The sequence below is a fragment of the Dreissena polymorpha genome, chromosome 8 (genome assembly GCF_020536995.1).
Source record: "Dreissena polymorpha isolate Duluth1 chromosome 8, UMN_Dpol_1.0, whole genome shotgun sequence".
In the NCBI taxonomy this organism is placed as follows: Eukaryota; Metazoa; Mollusca; class Bivalvia; order Myida; family Dreissenidae; genus Dreissena; species Dreissena polymorpha.
Genome location: NC_068362.1, coordinates 4912650 through 4931411, shown reverse-complemented (window position 1 = coordinate 4931411; position 18762 = coordinate 4912650). Strand labels below are relative to the sequence as shown.

At 34.8% G+C, this 18762-nt stretch overlaps 2 protein-coding genes across 5 annotated transcripts in view; both read left to right on the top strand.

Moving 5' to 3' along the window:
• LOC127842368 (phospholipid scramblase 2-like) overlaps positions 1 to 18762 on the top strand; it is a 67216-nt gene that overhangs the window by 13912 nt on the left and 34542 nt on the right. For 2 of the 3 annotated variants that reach the window (XR_008031562.1, XR_008031563.1), the window contains exons 8-11: positions 1187 to 1304; positions 1831 to 1933; positions 5100 to 5158; positions 5920 to 6629. Coding sequence is in view for 1 of the 3 variants with exons in the window: in XM_052371833.1 (XP_052227793.1) it covers positions 1187 to 1304; positions 1831 to 1933; positions 5100 to 5158; positions 5920 to 5976 (337 nt within the window). In the remaining 2 variants the exon portion in view is untranslated. Of the gene's footprint in view, positions 1 to 1186; positions 1305 to 1830; positions 1934 to 5099; positions 5159 to 5919; positions 6976 to 18762 lie in introns of those variants that run through there. The other variant, XM_052371833.1, reaches the window with a different exon arrangement.
• Positions 16568 to 18762, top strand: part of LOC127842371 (phospholipid scramblase 1-like) — a 36366-nt gene continuing 34171 nt past the window's right edge. Inside the window, exons 1-2 of one of the 2 annotated variants that reach the window (XM_052371841.1) lie at positions 16576 to 16643; positions 17220 to 17264. In XM_052371841.1, the coding sequence (XP_052227801.1) occupies positions 17240 to 17264 (25 nt within the window). In that variant the 5' untranslated portion in view covers positions 16576 to 16643; positions 17220 to 17239. Of the gene's footprint in view, positions 16644 to 17219; positions 17265 to 18762 lie in introns of both variants that reach the window. The other variant, XM_052371846.1, reaches the window with a different exon arrangement.

Below are 18762 nucleotides of genomic sequence, written 5' to 3'. Positions count from 1 at the left end.
ATACTTGACAGACATGCATTATGCCCTCTTGTCTCAGAGCACTGGTTATATTTTACACAGCAAGGCATTAACCCTTTGCATGCTGGGAAATTTGTCGTCTGCTAAAATATTGTCTGCTGAATTTCTAAAATTAGCATTTTCTTTGATTTTTTTTTCAAAGAACACTTATCAAAATAGCAAACAGTTTGGATCCTGATGAGACGCCACGTTCTGTGGCGTCTCATCTGGATTCAAACTGTTTGCAAAGGTCTTCAAAATTCGGTTCCAGCACTGTAAGGGTTAAGATACATTATGCAATTACAAAAATGTTGTACTTTGCACATAATTGTATCAAGCCACCTAACATAAATTCCAAAACATGTATTACTGTACAGAAAGCGGAGCTCTACACCATGTTTAATGAAGCCCCATTATACAAAAGAAAACATGGATTACTTGACACCGATTTGCATAGACCCTTTTTACAATCACAAAGATATATAACTGTTCACAAAGGCTCTTTTTGCCACATCATACAAAAGCAAATACACAAACTTGCTTGAAGTTGTTTTTACCATCCATGCATGGATTACTTTACAGGGAGTTGTATTATGCCACATTATACAAACAAATAATATTTATGTATAACTTTTCACACAAAAATGCATTAAACTACATGCAATATTAATTTACATAGAATTGCAATTACATGTAGTCACATATTACAAAAAAAGTAAAACTTTACCTAGAAGTGCAAAGAGGCCACATTATGAAATCATGAACACTTATGTTCAGTCACGGCTGTTTTAAGTCATACACTGCAAATCCATCATAATTGGCTCTATTATAATACGGAATCCAATATAACGCAGATGGGTATTAGCTCCTTTTTTTCTCCAACTTTTCCTTTGTGTTTCAAATGTTGTCTTGAATTTCAAATATGGCAGCGCCTATCTAGCTGATTGAATTATTGCTCTATTATAATTGATTTGAGGTTTATTTCCAGTGAGGCATTTGACAGTTTAAGTGTGATAATCAATTGTTTCATGCCAATAAAGGTATGAAAAAAGCATGTGTTTATACGTGTTTGACATTTAAATGCTGAAACTTTTAATGTGCGTTCAATCTTTTGAATCGTTGACAACTTTGACAAGTCTATCTAGGCTTGTTCCTTTTGATTGTTATATCCATATCTGTTTGTTTGCAGGCAGAGCTGCATTGAGCCCCACTATGCCATCATGAACGCCCAGGAAGAGGAGCTGCTGACAATCAAAGGGCCGATGTGTGTCATTTCGGGGCCCTGTTGCCCAAATGTGGAGTTCAACGTGAGTGCAATGATGATTTGATTTCCTTAAAATAAAATCTTGTCCCATAATTAATATATCTAATAAAATTAGGGAACTATCTTAATACATTTTGAAGGCTTTATGTCAAACCTTTACATACTGATGAGCAGCAAGCAGCATAATACCTGAACAGCCTGTGAGTTACTCTTCGGTTTTTATGCTGGTTTTTAAAAGTATTTCCACTTTGCATATGAATGATAATGGCTGAAAGGTATTCTCTATTCCTACTTATCAGTTACTCGGACATAAGCCAAATTAAACAAAGGATGAAAATTAGTAAATTTTGATAAAGAAATTTCTATTTTTCTCCATAATTTTCTTGTTTAAAACCAATTAATTATCCAAATAATAACAATTTGACAAATTACGGTTTATTCGACTTTACACTGTACTGCACAGGCTAATCTGGGATGACACTTTACGCACATGCATTAAGCCCAATTTTCTCAGAACAAGACACAATTGAATGTGAGTTTACTAACTATGTGGAACATGTGTTATGTAGGTGCTCTCCAAGGACGGGACCACGGAGGTGGGGAGGATCAGCAAGCAGTGGTCCGGCGCCCTCCGCGAGTACTTCACGGACGCTGACAACTTTGGGATCTCATGTAAGTATGGTTGATCAGTTAACAACGAACACCACTGGGAATTCCTTTGACTCCTTACCATACTTTGCTCATGTAACCGAGACACACTCTTGTAAAACAGGGGTGTACGCATGTGCCTAAGAGTTGTCCCAGATTAGACTGTGTAGTATGCAAGAGTTGTCCCAGATTAGACTGTGTAGTCTGCAAGAGTTGTCCCAGATTAGACTGTGTAGTCTGCAAGAGTTGTCCCAGATTAGACTGTGTAGTCTGCAAGAGTTGTCCCAGATTAGACTGTGTAGTCTGCAAGAGTTGTCCCAGATTAGACTGTGTAGTATGCAAGAGTTGTCCCAGATTAGACTGTGTAGTCTGCAAGAGTTGTCCCAGATTAGACTGTGTAGTCTGCACAGGCTAATCATGGACTATTTTCTCTTTTATCAGGGGTGTCAATTTTCCGGATTATTCCGGTTATCCGGATTTGAGCCGTCCAGGGTTGATATTGAGGTGAATGTAAATCTGATGAGTTTGTTAAAGGCGGGGGGTAAGGACAAAATTCTTTTAGTGCGGGATCATTTGAGAACGAATATTGTTATGGCATCGTAGGCATTCCGGACATTTGCGCTTGGTACCGATTTTATTTATTGATTTCTGATTGGTAAGCGGCTGGCACTGTCATGAGCAGTTACTGGCTAAGTAAAGCACTGCAATATCATATTTTAAAACAATATGTTAATCAAATTATATATTGACTGCGTATTTGCTAGGTTACTGGTTACTGGTTTTCATTTTCTGCAGTCAAAGGATATGCATATTTTATTTCATTTGCAAATGATGTATCGCGACATGTTTTCGGACAGTCTTTTTCAAATACGCTGGTTTGTCGATTGTTATTTAATTTCGGAGTTCTTAATATCATTTGTTTAGAATGACAAATACACCTGCTGTGTTACGGATGGTTTGGTTTATAATATTTCCTTTGTACTCACCAGAAATTGCACCTAGAAAGACTATTAAAAAAAAGAACAATAAGCTAGGGCTCGGGGGGTTGGGCCCTCTCTTCCCTTTATCCTACGGCTTAATTTTCCGGATTTCAAATTGGGGACAATTGACACCCCTGTTTATGGAATTTTGAATTTAAAGCAAGTCACTTCTTAACAATAATACTGTCATGACGGAAAAGAAGGTCCATCTTGAACAGGCAAATCAGGAAGGATAATAAATAAACATGCAGTAACCCCGTATTTTGCAGAGTGCAGCTTTTATATAACCCTTTACCACTTAGATATGTATTTTGATGCAATTGTAGTCCCTCAGATAGTTACATTTTATTAAATACCTTTATTACTAAATTCAAGTTTCATAGTCTTAATTTCCTACAGGTGAACGCCAAGATACTGATGAGCTGCAAACAGCATAAAGCCTTAATAGACTGTGAGTTACTTGCAGGCTGTTCTGCTATTATGCTGGTTTCAAAAGCAATTTTCACTTTGCTTCTTGTGGGGGAAAGGGTTTAAAGGCATACAACTGCAACTAAGGCATATGTTTGAACAGGTTATATATCAAGTAAAACCGTAAATCCAATAGGTCGAGCAGATGTGCTAATGGCAGCTATCAGAATGTTGGTAGAAGTCTTAATGTTGTCAATGAGTAAAACACTGAAGCGGTTTTTGCACCTTAGGATTAACCATAAATAGTTCAAAAAATTTAATGGAACGTGTTTACAAAATACGTCCATGCATAAATAAAGTGTGTAATGAAAACATACTTTAATAAAGTTTATGCTAATTTTATTCTGAAATTATTCCAAATGGTGTACATTTTCTAACTGATTGGCAGTCATCTTGTTAATAGATGTCCATGCTTAAGGCTATTCATTATGAGTCAAATTTTGTTCCCTTTTTCTTCTGTGCATTACCATTTTTCAGAGATGCAAAATAAAATACAGTGCAACACCAACATCATCTATCATTCTGCAAAAAGGGTTCAAAATTTAAACTTGTCAGCAATTGTTTTTTATTGATATCTTCATTGTAAAAAAGATGCCTAATATTTTCTAAAGCAATAAATAAGTTGGATATGTTTTATTCACATAATTTGTGTAATAGCAACCACTGGTTCCCTGTTTTACAAAGTGTCACATACTGAAAGCCTGGAGCCATTCAATATAGTATTGGTGAATGCCAATAGCAAACCCAAAAACTCCTTGCAAAATAGATAAATGACTGACTTGTAAAAAAATTGATGAAGTTGTAAATATTTTCATAGAATATGCATGTTTGGTTTTGATAGCAATAAAATATAAGTTCTATCTAACTCATTTATTGAATATCAGATGATGAACATCAATAAATATATGTCACTTTGTATTTGAATGCATATTACAGACTGAAATCATGATTGAATTGCATCCCTTGTGTATGTATTATAGTATCTGATATTTTCCTTTGCTGAACCAGATTGTTCTGACATTTTCTAACCTGAAATCCGACTCATGCGGTCACCCTGTCTGTGTGACCAAGTATTCCTTCTGTCCATCCTTGTGTCTGTCTTTGTGACCAAGTATTCCTTCTGTTCCCCAATGTGTCTGTCTGTGTGACCAAGTATTCCTTCTGTTCACCCATGTGTCTGTCTATGTGACCAAGTATTCCTTCTGTTCACCCATGTGTCTGTCTGTTTGACCAAGTATTCCTTCTGTTCACCCATGTGTCTGTGTGAACAAGTATTCCTTCTGTTCACCCTTGTGTCTGTCTGAGTGACCAAGTATTCCTTCTTTTCACCCTGTCTGTATGACCAAGTATTCCTTCTGCTAATCCTTGTGTTTGTCTGTGTGACCAAGTATTCCTTCTGTTGACCCATGTGTCTGTCTATGTGACCAAGTATTTCTTCTGTTCACCCTTGTGTCTGTCTGTGCGATCAAGTATTCCTTCTGTTCACCCATTTGCCTGTATGACCAAGTATTCCTTCTGTTCACCCATGTGTCTGTCTGAGTGACCAAGTATTCCTTCTGTTCACCCATGTGCCTGTATGACCAAGTATTCCTTCTGTTCACCCATGTGTCTGTCTGAGTGACCAAGTATTCCTTCTGTTCACCCATGTGCCTGTATGACCAAGTATTTCTTCTGTTCACCCTTGTGTCTGTCTCTGTTACCAAGTATTCCTTCTGTTCACCCATGTGCCTGTATGATTGCAGTCCCCATGGACCTGGATGTCAAGATGAAGGCTACAATGCTGGGTGCTGTGTTCCTGATTGTGAGTATACCGGATACTTTTTTTCTTGGAGGTTCAAGCATTATGATGCATTTAATACTTTCTTATGGATACATTTCTTTAAATTCACACGAAAATATCAACAAAAGTTTACAAGTACTGAATGAAATATAGAAATCACAAATTTTGATTCTAGGGATTCATTTTTGTGGGAAAAATGTATAGCAATGCCTATTTTAGTACTTGTCTTACAATGTTTATACTGCGAAACTGATATTATTTTTAGACATACTTTTCATGGATTTGTGTTCATCAGCTCAACCACAAAAATAAAGAGTTCCACAAACAAATGTCTGAAGTCCTATTAAAACCTTATAAAAAATCCACAAACATAAAATCCAACAAATATGGTCGATGTAATTGATCCATGGAATTCCATGTCATTGAAATGAATCCACACTAATGACCCCACACAGGCGACTCTGCAAGTACTTGACTGCGAGGTCTGTGATATTTGCTAGCTTGCCATACTTTAGCCTCGCTTTGGGAACACTTAATGCATGTGCGTAAAGTGTTGCCCCAGATCAGCGTGTGCAGTCCGCACACGTTAATCACGGAAACATTTTCATATTTAATGGAATTTTTCGTTAAAATGAAGTCTCTTCTGCACAAAAATCCAGTCTAGGCAGACAGTGTCATCCCTGATGAGCCTGTGAGGACGACACTTTACGCACATGCATTAAGCCCAGTTTTCCCCAGAACAAGGCAATCTTAATGAGTTTTTAATTTGTATTGTGTTCCAGGACTTCATGTACTTTGAGCAGTCTGGCAACCAGAACCAGAATAACCAACGCTTTTAAAGTGCCTTCTGGGACTAAACTATGGACCATGAATCCAAACTCGAGTTATTTTGAGTTAGAAATTTGTAGCACCCAATCTCCACTTTTGATTTTGCATCAAAATGACAATTTTGTGCAATGTTGTAATATTTCTTCTTCTTGAGTTGTAGCCTTGTAATAATAGTAGATGGCAATGTAAACAATAGTTTTAATCAAGTATCATTTTTCAATATATATATATTTTTTTTGGAGGGGTGGGGGGAATTAATAACTTGCAAATAAATTACAGAACACTTGCAATGTGTACAGACATGTATTTAAGATAATTGCCAGTGATGTATAGTGATACATGGATGATATTCATCTTTATATTGTAATAATTGTGTGTTATTTTTTATTATTTTAATATGACAGCATTATGTGTTTGTATTTTTATTTTTTTTTATTGTATTTATGCCATGGTTCATATTTCATCCTACAATTTGCACCTTTAAGGTGTTTTAGCATATCAAATTAGAATTTTATTTTTCAAATTAGAAAACCATTTATTTATGTGTCCAAGAAAAAAAAATCATGCAGATGAATATCATTGATTTAACAGAGTTTATTATGTACAGTAGTTGAGTAATAACCAAATAAAATGGCATCTGTTCTTGCTTAAGTCCAAACCAGCAGTCATGCTTGAATTTGCATACACTGAGAAACACATGCTTAATTTTATTTGTTGGTTGGCAGGGAAACACTTCTCACTGTGTTATTTAGTGCATGTGCATATTTCGTATTCATTCCTTTTAAAAAAGGACACAATTAAGTCCAATGTCAGCATTATTTACACTAAATGTCATTATTTCGACCAACTAAATTGTTTACTTTGAATGTGAATAAATGTATAGTGTTTATATTATGTGTAGTTACAACGTTATATTTTGTACTATATTAGCTTGCTAGTTAGCGATGTACAATCTGTAGTGTATTTTAACTCTTGCCTATGTGTTAGTGTTAATAAAGAAATAAACATAATTGATTGTTAAATCTCTCAAAAACATTTGCTGGGCCATGGGACAGAAATCAAGCATAATTAAATGCACATTTTTTCGCTTATCTTCATATTAGCCCCTCTCTGACAAAACGTGACTTAAGAGATGTGCATAATGTGTTGCCCCAAATTAGCCAATGCAGTTCTTACAGGCTTATCAGGGACGACATTCTACAATTTATATAGAATTTTTTAGTTTAAAAGATGTCTTTTCTAAACAAAAATCCAGTGTAGACGGAAAGTGTTGTCCCTGATGAACCTGTGTGAAGAGCGAAGCTAATCTGGCATGACACTTAACGCTTGCGCATTGAGTCCAGTTTTCAAAACTAGACTCGTATTAACACAGATAGAAGCACTCATAAAAACTCTCAACAAAATAATCTGGAACACAGACTAGGAAAAGTGTTCTCTAATTATCCCCCGCCATAGGCGGAGGGATATTGTTTTGGCGTTGTCCGTCTGTCTTTTTGCACTTTTGTGTCCGGAGCCATATATTGGAAGTGCTTTGGCGGATTTCATTGAAACTTTGTATGAGTATATATATGGATAAGAGGATGATGCACGCCAAATGGCATTATACACCATCTGTTAATAACGGAGTTATGGCCCTTTGTATCTTGAAAAAATGCTTTTTTTTGAGTGTCAAATATAACACTTTTGTGTCCAGAAGCATATTGGCGGGGGATATCAATTCAACGAATTTGCTTGTTTCATTTGCAAAATGCCTGTCGATGCTAGTTATATGCCCCTCAATGAAGTTGTAGGGGAGGGGGATATCCTGGTTACAGGTTTGTTTGTCTGTCCCTTCATACGTCGGATTTCTTGTCTGTTTGATGTCTTCAAAACTATTACGGGAACTACAACTTTAAACTTCACTGAAATATTTATGCAGGAAAGTGCAGTTCACAAGAGACGCTTTCACATTTTTTAGAGTACTCGCTATTGCTCTTTATTATTTCATTTTATTCCAGAGGATATCTTTAAAACGTAATGATGTATCACCTTTGAACTTCATTGGTAGATATAAATATTTGGGGTTAGTGCAATGCTCAAGAGCAATGACTCTTTTTTAACTATATTTTAGGTCATGTCCGTCGTTAAAATTTGGCTTAAGTCTTATTCGAACTCTACAAGAAGTATCGACTTACAACTTCATTTGTAAATAATTCTGATTGCGGAAGTGCCTTGCATAATAGTCATTATACTTGCATATATATTTTTAGAGCCATTTCACTTTGTTAATGTTGATTCCTTACTTTTTGTGCTGCACCATATCTCAAAATGTAATTAAGGTACCATTTTGAAACTGAATAAGTACATGTAGATACATCGTATGCTCATTCAATATCATGTACTGCTTCAGTATTTTTAAAGATACTACAGTATGTAATGCTTGCATTGAATTTCAATCAACTTAAAACTTCGTAAGAAGATTGATATCCTTGAGGGGATTCACTCTGCACAAGAACAATAATTAAGCTGCAATATCTTCATTATTATTGATTTTTAACCAGGTTTTCCGAAGGAAAAATACTGGTTATTAGGTTATATATGGATAAGAGGATGATGCACGCCAAATGGCATTATACACCATCTGTTAATAACGGAGTTATGGCCCTTTGTATCTTGAAAAAATGCTTTTTTTTTAGTGTCAAATATAACACTTTTGTGTCCAGAAGCATATTGGCGGGGGATATCAATTCAACGAATTTGCTTGTTTCATTTGCAAAATGCCTGTCGATGCTAGTTATATGCCCCTCAATGAAGTTGTAGGGGAGGGGGATATCCTGGTTACAGGTTTGTTTGTCTGTCCCTTCATACGTCGGATTTCTTGTCTGTTTGATGTCTTCAAAACTATTACGGGAACTACAACTTTAAACTTCACTGAAATATTTATGCAGGAAAGTGCAGTTCACAAGAGACGCTTTCACATTTTTTAGAGTACTCGCTATTGCTCTTTATTATTTCATTTTATTCCAGAGGATATCTTTAAAACGTAATGATGTATCACCTTTGAACTTCATTGGTAGATATAAATATTTGGGGTTAGTGCAATGCTCAAGAGCAATGACTCTTTTTTAACTATATTTTAGGTCATGTCCGTCGTTAAAATTTGGCTTAAGTCTTATTCGAACTCTACAAGAAGTATCGACTTACAACTTCATTTGTAAATAATTCTGATTGCGGAAGTGCCTTGCATAATAGTCATTATACTTGCATATATATTTTTAGAGCCATTTCACTTTGTTAATGTTGATTCCTTACTTTTTGTGCTGCACCATATCTCAAAATGTAATTAAGGTACCATTTTGAAACTGAATAAGTACATGTAGATACATCGTATGCTCATTCAATATCATGTACTGCTTCAGTATTTTTAAAGATACTACAGTATGTTAATGCTTGCATTGAATTTCAATCAACTTAAAACTTCGTAAGAAGATTGATATCCTTGAGGGGATTCACTCTGCACAAGAACAATAATTAAGCTGCAATATCTTCATTATTATTGATTTTTAACCAGGTTTTCCGAAGGAAAAATACTGGTTATTAGATTGGCGAATGTCGGCGGGCGGGCGTGCGGGTGGAGCAAGCTTGTCCGGGCCGTAGCTTTGTCGTTCATTGTGCGATTTTAAAATCATTTGGCATATTTGTTCACCATCATTAGACGGTGTGTCGCGCGAAAGAATTACGTCGATATATCCAAGGTCAAGGTCACACTTTGAGTTCAAAGGTCAAATATGGCCATACATGAGCTTGTCCGGGCCATAACTAAACATAATTAGTTATTCATTGTGATATTTTAAAATCATTTGGCACATTTGTTCACCATCATTGGACGGTGTGTCGCACGAAAGAATTACGTCAATATTTCCAAGGTCAAGGTCGCCACGACTAAAATAAAGATTTATTTTTAAACAAAGGGGGTTAATTATAAACAATCATTTCAGTTTGAGTTGTCTCCTTTTTTTCAAATTGAAAGCCTGGTTTTGTGACAATTTTGTCCCTTGTTGTTTATTTTTTTGCATACATCGGAAACTATCAAGAACATCAACTTGAAACTTCATAGGAAGTTGTATCTCATTTACGGAAGTACGCAAGAACCGTAAATCTTGCAGACATATTTTCGAGTAGTTGTCCTTTGTTATTTGTTATTGAAATACATTGTATATTGGAAGTTATCTTGAATGCAACAAGCGGCCGAGGGGACAAATATTCCACTCATCGACGCGTATTGACGAGCGAAATCTTGAAAGGACAAGTAAATTTCCGACAAGCCGTTGTGTTACAGGACGAGCGAAAAAATCTCCTGTTAAAATATTGTATGAACAGTACGACTATTTTTCATTTTTAATAAAAAGCATATATCTATTCAAAACGAAGAACTCAAATGAACCGAAAGTTGTCATTGTAAATTTCATATTGCAGGTGCGCGTTGTTAGACGAGACTGTCCCAAGTAATTTTTTGGTGCACACTTTACGCGTGGAATATGTCAGTTTCAGTTTTGATAATTTTCAGTCATGTTCCTGTTACATGTTAAGATTTTTAAAAAGTGCACAGCATTCAGTTTGCAAACATTGTCTGCATTTATTTTTTGTTTCTAATTAAGTAACTTATTTCACTTCTTGAAATGGAGATTACACTGGCATTAACCTATAACTGAATCAACTGGGGTTTACCACAACAGTAGCATGACGCATGTGTGATCAGCTAGCATAAACAATCTGATAAAACAACATTCAAGCAGTGATATAGGAAACACTAATAGTCATATCCGCCCTTTGAAATCTTTAGTTCACACATATTTGAAGGCGGGGTGCATGTGTTTGCAGGACGAGTGAACGTTGGAATGTAGTCGTCCTGAAGGAATTGTGCAGTCTTGAAATCTGTTTGTCCCCGAAGACATATCAATTTGAAACTTAATATATATTTAGATCTTCTTGAGGCAATACGCAGTCTCCAGGATCTGTAATACTTGCTCCCATATGGTGAAGAATTATTGCCTTTGTAATTGTTTTTCCATTTTGTATTTGGCAAACTAAGAGGTAGGATCATAAAATTCCATAGGTAGATAGATCTCAAAGAGGGTAAGTGCAGTGTTTAAGATACATTACTTAAGGGTTTCTTTCCCATGTGAAGGGATTATTTATCATGCTAAGGATTTGTTCAGGACATATTTGGGTAATCAAGTATTATGTGGTATGTAGATGACACCTCTTAGGTTGGAAAGTTGTATTGTCAAAAATGGTTGAGTAACCTGTTCTTAAAACTTAACTGATTGCGTCCTCTTACTTGGCAATAACAGTTCTAGATTAAAAAAGAATCAGAATATATTAGTAATATAGTTGTTCATTGGATTATATGAATACGGCCTTTTTTATGTCAAGCTTGAAAGACCACTCCAGCAAACGCGTTCGTTGTTAAATTTATAAGCATTAGAACGCTACAAATTTTCAAAATAGTAAAATCCTAAGCAGGGCTCGAAAACGCGCCTTAATCGTGTCTGGCTTCGGTCGATGCAAAGCATGGGGGCACGTACAGTAAGCACGCAAAGAAATTACCATAGCATTCAATTTCAAATGTAAACGCAAAACAATTAAAGGGACTGTCAACCGCGATTGACGAAAAAAGAAAAGTTCTACAATACCGTATTTTTTTTACAATAATTAGTTTATATTGAATAAAATATACGAATTATAAATTCAATTGCAACTTACTCGTTCTGATGGAAATTTTTAAAGCTCTTAGCATCCGTATAGATTCCGTTTCGATATAGATTATAGATTGTGTTGCTGTTGTGTATTGTATTTATACTACTGCATAGTCTCATTAGTTTGGCAATATATAACTAAAAAAACTGCTTGTTGTTGTTTTTTATAAAAGAATCAAAGCTACAGGGTAACACATGTCTGGTGAAAAATTAAATAAAGTAAATACCAGTATGAACTGTATACCGCCTATTTTACTCAATTTCAGAACGCAGAGTTATATAGAGAGCATTACAAATTGTCGAAATACATGGTTTGAAAAAGCGGATAACTTAGCTTGAAAGTATAGCCTCACTATTTATATTCCGTACAGTTGAAAGCAGAAGTATATTGTTATACAGATGAGTCTTTATATCTTGAACATAAGTAGTTTTTGCCATTGCTATTTTTGTTATATGACTATATAAACAATTAGAGATTTTAGCGTCAATTTAATGTCAATAATACTGAAGAAATCGATTAGTAAAATTTGCATTATTGTTGAATAAACTTAATCCTTTACAAAAATGTCTTTGTTTTTTGCACTCAAAAATCTATTTTAAAAAATTGACAGTCAAACCAAAATTTTCGCTATAGATGTTGTGCTATTAGGCACTTGACCCATTTATGGCTATACAATTAGCCAATTTAAGCGATGTAATGTATTATTGTATGAGTGTTTATTGAATTTTAGTAGTTGTATTGCAGGAAAGGGATTATCAAATCATTAAAACATGTCCGTATGAACAAACTCGATTCTTCTAAGTAAACAAAAACGCACACGACGCACGTCAGTTCCCGGCCGTTGACGTAAGGAGGGCATGGCAGTGAACCACAACGCGCTTCCGTCAGGTACATGAGCTTCCCGTTGTGATTCTCGCCTTTTCCGGGAACCATTTCTGGCTTCCCATCTAAGCAGATGCATTTCAATGATACAGTTTCACTTGATATCGCAATTGTAACCATTTGTTTTAGCATTTCTGGTGATCAAATATTAATGTGATAACCCGTATACATCTGCGCTTTTGATCCGCCCGTATATTCATCATATTTCGCATACGCATCAAAATTGGCAGCAGGGACGTATAATACCGTGCCTAGGAAGTTTAATGTATTGCTCGATTTTCGATGCGTATTTTATATTGACATGCATTTTTATGCTGGGGACCTCTTGATGGTGTCCCAGAAAAAAATAACAACATCAAAATCGTTAGATAATGCAATGAATAAAATGATCGTCCATTCAAAATTTGAATAAGAAAGGCTTCATCCAATGACACAGTTTCACTTGATATCGCAATTGTAACCATTTGTCTTAATATTTCTGGTGATCAAATATTAATGTGAATAACCCGCGCTTTTGATCCGCCTGTGCATTCATCATATTTCGCATGCGCATCAAAATTGGCAGCAGGGACGTATATTACCGTGCCTAGCAAGTTTCATATATGTGCATTATTATATTGACCCCGTTTTCATTTACAGATCTTGATAGTTTTTAAGCTAGATCGCTCAGAATTCCGCTGCCATAGAGGCATGAATGATAATGCATATGCATCACTCATTTGTTGGACGATTGAATTATCGGTGCTTATTGGCCATTCGCTGACATCTGCTTTTGCCTTAACTGTTCTATTTATTTGTGTTTAAACTGCACAATACCTATTTCTTTAGTGTGTTTTAATGTTTCCCAAACGTAAGTAAAATATTTAAAACATTCAAGAAATTAATTATGCATGGAATATGACATTCTACGAGGCTAATTTACAAATATTTCAACATAATGTTTTTCCAGTGCCTGAAAGCCTCTATAAATGTTGACGTTCCCAATAAAAGTCGTACCTGTTCCGAGTTTCAAGGTGCATTTGTGGTATTAAATTGCATATGGAAACTGTTACATATAATTTATCACTGTCGATCCATGTTTGGAAATTTATTGAATCACAAAAACTTTGCTATGTTTTGCCAATCTCCTTGCAAAGTTGTCGTTTGGGTATACGGAATATACGGACCATGGACCATACGGCCCAGATTTGTGGACCATACGGCCCAGATTTGCGGATCATACGGCCCAGATTTGCGGACCATATGTCTTTTCGCCATGTAGATTATTTTAATACACGAAATACTACACTGCTAATTAAGTATGCTGTGATACTATAGATAAAACTTAAAAACGGGTAATGAAACGTTTGTGTTCATGATTATTTCAATAAAGTTATTCATATTCTCAGGTTTCAAACTCTGAATTAATTGAATCATCAGTTATTCATTTAAACAATAGGCATCACGCAAACATACACTTTCATCGATAAAATCTATTTAAATAAAATTTGACATTTTTATTAAAATTAATAGATGCCGCGTGTTGACAACGTTAATTCATTTTAAATGGAGATTTTTGTCGTATCTGCATACCGAGCTCTTACACTGTGTTCTAATCCCGAGTTCGCTTTTAGTAAAAACAAATAATAACAACAATATAATCGTTTCAAAAATGCATTGCCTTGCATGCAAATGTTTTATTCGGACATATTTAGTAAAATTGTCTTTGATATTTTGCATGATTATCATTAAAAACGAGGATTTTGTTAACCTTCCCTATATGCGCTTTTATGAATTCCACCTCATTTTGCCAACCAGTGGGCGGGGTCTAAACTTTGCAGGTGGGGTGAATTGACACTTCAATTCCCATTTTCAATGATTAAGATCATGTTTCCAAGCGGTTAAAAAGCGCTCAAATCATATGCCAATGATCAAAACCATTAAAATATAAATGTTCGGCGCTTTTTCCCCAATATTTGGCATTTTAATAAAATATTTGCGTTTAAAGTTTAGTGGTAACAGTACGAGATTTTTCTTGCGTCACATAGGGTTATTGAACAGAATGTTTAATGTATTTGCACGCTTCAACGTACTTAAATGAAATATGCGAAAAGCGATAACTTTCATAAGCGTCAATATAATAAAAATGAAATATTTGGGCAATTTAAGCATATATAGTGCAAGAGACGTTGATATTATCAGCGACACTGTAAAAAAATTTCTCTGGTGGATTTTGTATCATCTCATTACGTTATATCCGGCTAAGGGACACAACTCTTACACTAGTAAATGCGAATAACTGAAAGGGTCTATTAATCAAGTATTTTTTCATGAATTGGTAACGATTCGCCCCCGTAACGACTCGCCCTATAACGACTCGCCCCATGTTTTATAACGATTTGCCCCACCTATATACCGACTCACCCCACCTATATACCGACTCGCCCCACATATATAACGACTCGTCCCATCATAGCTTATATGGTAGATTTTTTTTAATTGTTAATAGCCTTGTATCTTTGATTCAATTTCGGTCATGTTTATGCTTTATTTCGATTTTAGTGTGTTTACACAAAAACGAAACAGTGGGTGGGTATGGAAAAATATCTCCAAGTATCAGGTTTTTTGGCCCAATTTTTAATTTGAATAAATCGTTGAAAATATGCTTGTCGATACTCTTTAAAACTATGGAATATTGTTTCTCACTCTTGTCTTTTGCTTCAGGTATGTCGTCGTCGAAATGAGGCGTTATTATAGCCTATATACAGGAGTCTCGGACGGCTTGGAAAATAAAACAAACTTTACATTTATTTCTATTACATATATTTGGATAACTTTAAAGTGATAACAAAAAGGAATACACACGTCTTAACAATACAATACAGTATCGTATTCACTGCACATAAATGGCTCATTTTATTAATAAGTTCAATAACATCATCATCATAATCATCATCATCATAATCATCATCATCATAATCATCATCATCATCATCATCATCATCATCATCATCATCATCATCATCATCATCATCATCATCATCATCATCATCATCATCATCATCATCATCATCATCATCATCATCATCATCATCATCATCATCATCATCATCATCATCATCATCATCATCATCATCATCATCATCATCATCATCATCATCACCATCATCATTCATCACCATAATTCGGCAAAAATAGAATTTCGGCAAAGACCTTTTTTCTTCTTTTTTTCATTTTCAATACCCGTTTATTGCATATTTATTTATTTATTATAGTCTCATCCAATATTTACATTTATCACAGTTTTGCATATATTTATTTGAAAATATCTTTACAATGAAGCAAGGTTATGAGACGTGTATTGTTGATTGTCATCACCCGCCCGCGGTACCTAATCTACGTGTCAATTATGTTGTTAATTGATCGGTCTCTTTTATAACGATAATCCCTTTATTCTTGAGTAATTAAACCTGGGAATCTGTTATTGTCGGTATTATCTTAGTATTTGCTTCTTTTTATTAATATAAAGGAAAGTATGACATGAAACAAAATGCCGATATCCAATAGTCCTTAATTATCACAAAATTCATGCTATATGGTAATATTGTTACTGCATATACATGTATAAAAATACATCAAATAAAACTTAGTACTAGCATCTTAATTTGACTTTTAGTATATGTTTAATCAGTATTGACGTTACATGATCCCTTTTGTTGTGTCTCGCTGCTACAAAGTACAAACTGCGACATAAAGAGATCATGCACTTCTCCGTCGTCTGTCTGTCACACATGTTGTTATTCAGAATATACCTGCAATAGAAGTGTATAAGGTCATGTATCGGGCATAAAAACGCACCAGAATGCGCCATTTGATGTTCAAGTTTATTTGATACTATGTCAAATTTTCCGCGCTAATCGTTTGTGCCTAATGAACCGCAGTGACTTTTTGCGATAACGATTTAGTACGAAAACACTAGTACGCATGTCATTTGGTACGACCGGATATGATAACAAACATTTGTAAACATCGATTTTTAGGTGACGCGATTTTTATCGTCGAGAAAAAATAAACACAGGTAAGTTTTTTCAAAGAAATCCAAAGCAATAGTTTAACATGTTATTGGTCCTCTAAAGTTTTATGCAAATATATTCGATTCGTTCAATTCGTTACAAAAATGGGGTATTGAGCCTTACATAAAATTTGGGTGTTGTCGGTTGAAAATGTAGGATAACCGATCATAACGGGATTTCGAAATAACGTAGCGTTCTTACAGTTGTAGAAGGTAGCAAACGCAGACGTGACTTTAGTTTTTCCACTGATGCAGTTGTATGTATAAAAACAAGTTATTAATCATTTTTGTATGTATTGACTTTAAAGTGAAGTATGTATTGCCTGTAATTTGTAATTCATCTCTAATAAAATTACAGTCTGCGATTTTCATATTTATGGTCGATGTGGATTTTCATTATGATGTAGAACTATCTGTTCATAACTTTTAACTATGAAGGAATATTTCTTCTTTCTAATATTTTATTAAGAATTATAAAATTTGACAGATTTACAAATGAGACGATTTGGTAAGTAAAATGATAATTCATGGAATATTAGTCAATGTGTTTTTATATCAGTGATTTTTTTCTGTTAATTATAGGTTTACCAAGTGGTAACATAATGGATAAGCAACCACAGGGTTATGGTATGTATTCAGGTTTTTTTTATCTGATTTTGGGGAAAGTGCCTGGCCTTTTTTGAGGGAAAAAAATCGCACGAAACGCCGGATTTGGGGGAAAAAAATCACACGAAAAGCTGGATTTTGGGGAAAATAAGGAAAGTCCTAAATAATCAATTTAACATATGTTACTGTTTTTAAAACAAATTTAAGGCAACAGATAATCTAATTATGCAATATTTTCAATTTTCTACACTGGATCAGGATTTCTTATGTATTTAAAGGTAAAAAAAACACAATTTTTATTATTATTTTTTTTTGGGGGGGGGAGAATGAAATCTGGGGGAAAATTCACCTGCTGAGGGGAAAAAATCCGAGGGGAAAGGGCCGATTTTCAGCGGGTCTCAAAGAAGGGAAAAAAACCTAGTATTTGATTATGAAAAAACAACATTATTGAACATTATTGAAGCCCATTGCTAACATTTACTACCTTTCTGTCATTTTCAGTTATTATTCCATGTTCAAATGAGCAATTTATTTTTGAAAGGACTTAAACTTTGTCATACTTATAGATATTATTTATACTCTTATGTAAATAGAAAATATGTTGGCATTCCCCCTCTCAAGGTATACCTTATAAAAATTCCCCATTCAGTGCCCTCTCTTGCCGCCAGGGGAAGCCACCCACATCCCTTATTAGGGGGAGTTCTGCGTCGTTTTTGGCAAAAAAGGGGAATTTTAGAAGATCTTTTCACCAACCATTCAACACCTAAAATTGCTATATTTTAATGTGATTTACATAAATATACCTTTAATCAAAGGCAAGTAGCACGATACAAGTTGACAACATAGGTATACAAGTAAAAAACAATACATATTTTTTTTGGAGGGGGAATGTTTAGCTGAAAAGGGGGAAAAAAGTTAACTTTTTTCATGAGGGAAGCCGCCGTTATTCGGCGGTAAAAAGTGCCAAACGAGGGCCCTGCCATTCAATGTCAAAGGGCCAAGGCCGCATTTAAATCTCAAGGAGAGAGAATATGTCAGGCTTTTCCCGAGGATGTTTCCAGGCTCTGTGGCAAGGGGTTATTTTATATTATCTTACACATTTATTCGCATGGGGAAAAGACAAGATAATATAATGTTTTTTTTGTAGGGAACTTTTGCCTAGTTTAATCCACACATATTTATTAGAATATTAATTTGAATACAGATGTACTTTTGATTCAGAAAAATATAGAAATATATGCATTAAAATAGATTGTATTTATTGGCTCTTGTGAAATGTTTTATGAGTCAGCTAATGATAAAATAATCAGAATATTATCTTTTTTTGGCACTAAATGTTATTAGGACAAATTTGCCTATTTTCGGTATCTTCTGTTTCTTGTTATCAGTCAACTCAGTCGACTTAGTCATTGATGATTGAGCATATTTGAAACACTGCCAATATTTAAAAAAACAATAATCTACATGTAAACAAATTGATACAGATATTTGCTATTGCTAGTTCTCCGGAAAGGTTATT